The 3831-nt window shown below is 33.8% G+C and overlaps 1 protein-coding gene across 1 annotated transcript; it reads left to right on the forward strand.

Moving 5' to 3' along the window:
- Window positions 1-477: 477 nt before the first annotated feature.
- Window positions 478-1556, forward strand: LOTGIDRAFT_184058 (hypothetical protein). Its single transcript, XM_009066901.1, has one exon. It carries the CDS (start codon window positions 520-522, stop codon window positions 1339-1341), a length of 822 nt encoding a protein of 273 aa, XP_009065149.1. The 5' UTR covers window positions 478-519; the 3' UTR covers window positions 1342-1556.
- The last annotated feature ends 2275 nt before the right edge of the window (window positions 1557-3831 follow it).

Raw genomic sequence — 3831 nt, forward strand, 5'->3', positions numbered from 1 at the left:
ACTCAAATTTGACTTAAAATTTCCCTTTGTAGAAACATTTTCACACTATGATAATATATGCCCATTTTTTATCGATACAAAGTCCGTCAGTTGCTATCAATACTAGTTTGAAGGTGACATTCTTGAATCGATTTTTTGTCTGCTTCAAAAAAAAAATCTTCATTTTATTCTTTCATGAAAGTAAAATCCCCCTAGGGCATATAAACACCACCTTAATGCAGTTTCTCATGTTGAAGCTGTGACTAAATGAGGCGACACCGTGTGCATTGTCATTGTAGAGTTCACTCACTGACAATATAACACACTATCGGCTTGAACGTGGAGTTAAAGGTCCCTTTCAAGATAACGTACAGGCAGGCCTATATATCTCTCGTGAACTAAGCCAATGAAAATCTTTCTAATACTATCGTACCATACCTGTGACCTACACACTACTCGTCATTCAACTATACTTGAAATACTGGGTTACACTGTGGCGGTGATGATTGTGCAGTCGGCATAATATTCGAGTCAAGAGCAATGAATTCTTCTCTTGGCTTGCACGTAGCTGCCCATAACTATTCTTATGTGTTCGAATTCGAAAAGAATTGGGATGAACCATGGTTTTTGGAGTATTTAAAGGAACGATGGACAGACAGTTTTATATATGCTGCAGTATATGTTGTGATCATTTTCAGTGTTCAGCATTTTATGAAGAGCCGGCGAGAGTACGATTTACGACAAGTATTAGCGGTATGGAGTGGGATACTTGCTTTATTTAGTATTTCCGGTTCTCTTAGAACACTTCCAGAGCTCGTATCTTCTATTAATAATTACAGTTTTCAATATTCAGTGTGTGTGCCAAGTTATATTCTTCAGGGCGTACCACGTGTTTGGGTCTTCCTGTTCACTATATCGAAAGTTTACGAGTTAGGAGATACGATATTTATAGTGTTAAGAAAGAAACCTCTAGTATTCCTACATTGGTATCATCATGTAACCGTTTTGATATATTCCTGGTACACGTATACAGACCACACCGCGGCTGGCCGCTGGTTTATTGGTATGAACTATGTAGTCCATTCTGTTATGTATACATACTATGCTTTAAAAGCTATGCAAATCCACGTGCCGAAACAGATCAATTTAGTCATCACCGGTATGCAGTTATCCCAAATGGTTATGGGGTGTGTTATAAATTTAATGGTATATATATACAAACAAAGAGGAGACTTTTGTCAACAAACATACACGAACTTAGCATTTTCAACATTAATGTATTTCAGTTATTTTGTATTATTTGCCCGATTCTTCCATAAAACATACATAGTACCAAAATCTAGAAAATCCAAACAACACTAAGTTATTTCATGTGCAAGTTTAAAACATTTTTTTGTTCTTGTGGACTTTTGTGAGTGAGTGCTCTGTGGACCATTTAGAATTTGTCACTTTATTAATTTTGATGGTTTATAGTCTTTGATAGTGCTAGTTTTAGTCTTTTATTGAGATTTTCAATGAATGTGTATAAATGATATGTTCTGTCAAATTTGTTCCTAATAAAGCTTAGTTTGCCTTGGAATTCCAAGAATACCTTGGGTGTATCTTACTCGAGTTTCTTACTTGAAGTTCACCCAAGGGATTTTTGTCTCTATCTCATACTAGTACAGGCAACGATGGCATCCCATCCAGTTTGACCTTGAGAGAAGGACTAAATCTCAAAGACCAAACTAAGCTTTATGGGGTATTAAATCATACTCAAGTTGTTACTTTTTTATTGCACGAGTTTCATATTGATAAATTTGAGCTTTTGGGTGATGTAAAATACCTCGATAAAACCTAATATTGATTTGAATAGATGTTAAAATTTCAATAGATATTATTTCCATCAAAATATCATGTAACGTATGATAATGTTTCTTTACTGCAAGTCGACACGGCACAGTAGTTTGGATCCAACTACGTAGTCCTAAACAGCATAGTTAAAAATAATCTAATCGTACAATACTATGAACTCTTAGGTTACCCAGTGTCAACCAATCTTACATGTTTTAGTAAGTTTTCCAAGACCAAGAAAAATGTAAAAATAACATTAACAGCGCCTTGTATGTGACGTTACCAGCCTTTTCAGTCCATTTACATTATTCTGGTAGTGACGTCACAAATGTATGTAAATTTCAACTTTAATGCATAATAATATGTTTCAGAATTTCTTTAAAAAGTCGATTGAATTTAATGTTTAAGCGAGCAGCTGTTGTAATGAAAGTGCCTTTAGAATTAATTGAAGTATAAAAAAAGATTTGCAAATTGTCAGTTTAAATTGCAAAGTAAAATAGATTTAATGGCGTTTAAACGTGCAGTCACAAAGGTCAGTACACGATGCGGACAAGGTTCATTTTTCTTCCGTATCGATAATACCACCCCACCCACCCCACTGGACCTTTAACTCATCTATTCGCACCCGATATAAACGCACTTCGGTATAAACGTACCCACATAGTTATCTCTTGGATATCGTCGTATTGTTAGTCAAAGTACATGATTATGATATCGAAAGTCGATTTATTTTGTTATCTTTTCATATAAATCTTTACGAAATGAATATCAGCCATTGTCACATCTGGTTTACAGGAATAATGAGCATGGTCTGCTTTGCTAGTCACTTTCGGCATAGTGATTCTTTTTAGTGAAGATCAAATTAAAACTTTGAAATTATGATAGCTTATAAGATAGAAGCGTAGAATACACCATTAAATAAATGAGAACTTTTTGTAGTTTTGAGTAATTAAGGATAATTGAGGTACTTATGTAGTTTTTGCATTTACTTTATAGCAGGGTAATCCAACTCAAAGAGTCGAGCAGAATTTACCAAAATCTAATATCAGAATATGGAGTAGAGTTTTAAGACTGTGGCCCCAGGAGCTAAACTTTGACAATAAGAGCTAACGCAAGACTCTTTGAGCTAATTAGCTGGTCGAGGCATTGAAGGCTAACCTACCGCTTGAAATATATTATGTAAAATGAACATAAGACATAAGAGATGAGAACAAAATAAATAGCCAGACCTCGTTTTATACCTTGACTGCAATAGTCACCTTTCTTTTGTCACGGAAGTATGTAAATGCAACGATTTGATTGGATTATACGCTAGTGAATATATCTAATCAGAGGCCTCAACAGAAAGTCTGTAAATACTAAGCCATATTTACAGTCCTTCTGTGGAGGGTTCTGATTGGCTGTATTCTCTGGCGTACAGTCCAATCAAATCGTGGCACTAAGAGGTAGTCCGTAATAGCTTGACACCATGACGATGAGACAAGTCCAAACAAAAAGTTTTGAGATAATTTCATAGTCATTGTATAACAGAATTTTTGCTATTCTTATTTGATAGCGTCTTTCACCAGTTTTTTTTTTTTGTACATTAGTCAGTTCAGTGCATTATTATTTTACTTTTTAAATTATTACTTACATAGAATATTTACTATCCGTTTTTTTTTTCATTCATTGAAATTGTCAAAAAAAAAAGTCTGAATAAAAGACGTATCTTCATGCAAAGTTATACGCACATTGCAAATTCATAAATTATTCTAAAATTTTTTCTCATTAAAAATATAAGTGTATATGAATTGTGCAACAAGTTTAAAATGAAGAACTAGGTTTTTATTATTAAGACTATTAGTTTTGATGAGTTGTACATCAAGAACTAGGATTCATTTTTAGAATATAAGTCAGATATCTAAAAATGAAGAACTAGGTTTTTGATCATTAACAAATTTATATTGATGAGTTATACAACGGATCACAGAAGTGGGATTTAATTTCCAAGAATATTAGTAGTGATGAGTTAGTTGTACA

Source organism: Lottia gigantea, assembly GCF_000327385.1.
Source record: "Lottia gigantea unplaced genomic scaffold LOTGIsca_8, whole genome shotgun sequence".
NCBI classification, from domain to species: domain Eukaryota; kingdom Metazoa; phylum Mollusca; class Gastropoda; family Lottiidae; genus Lottia; species Lottia gigantea.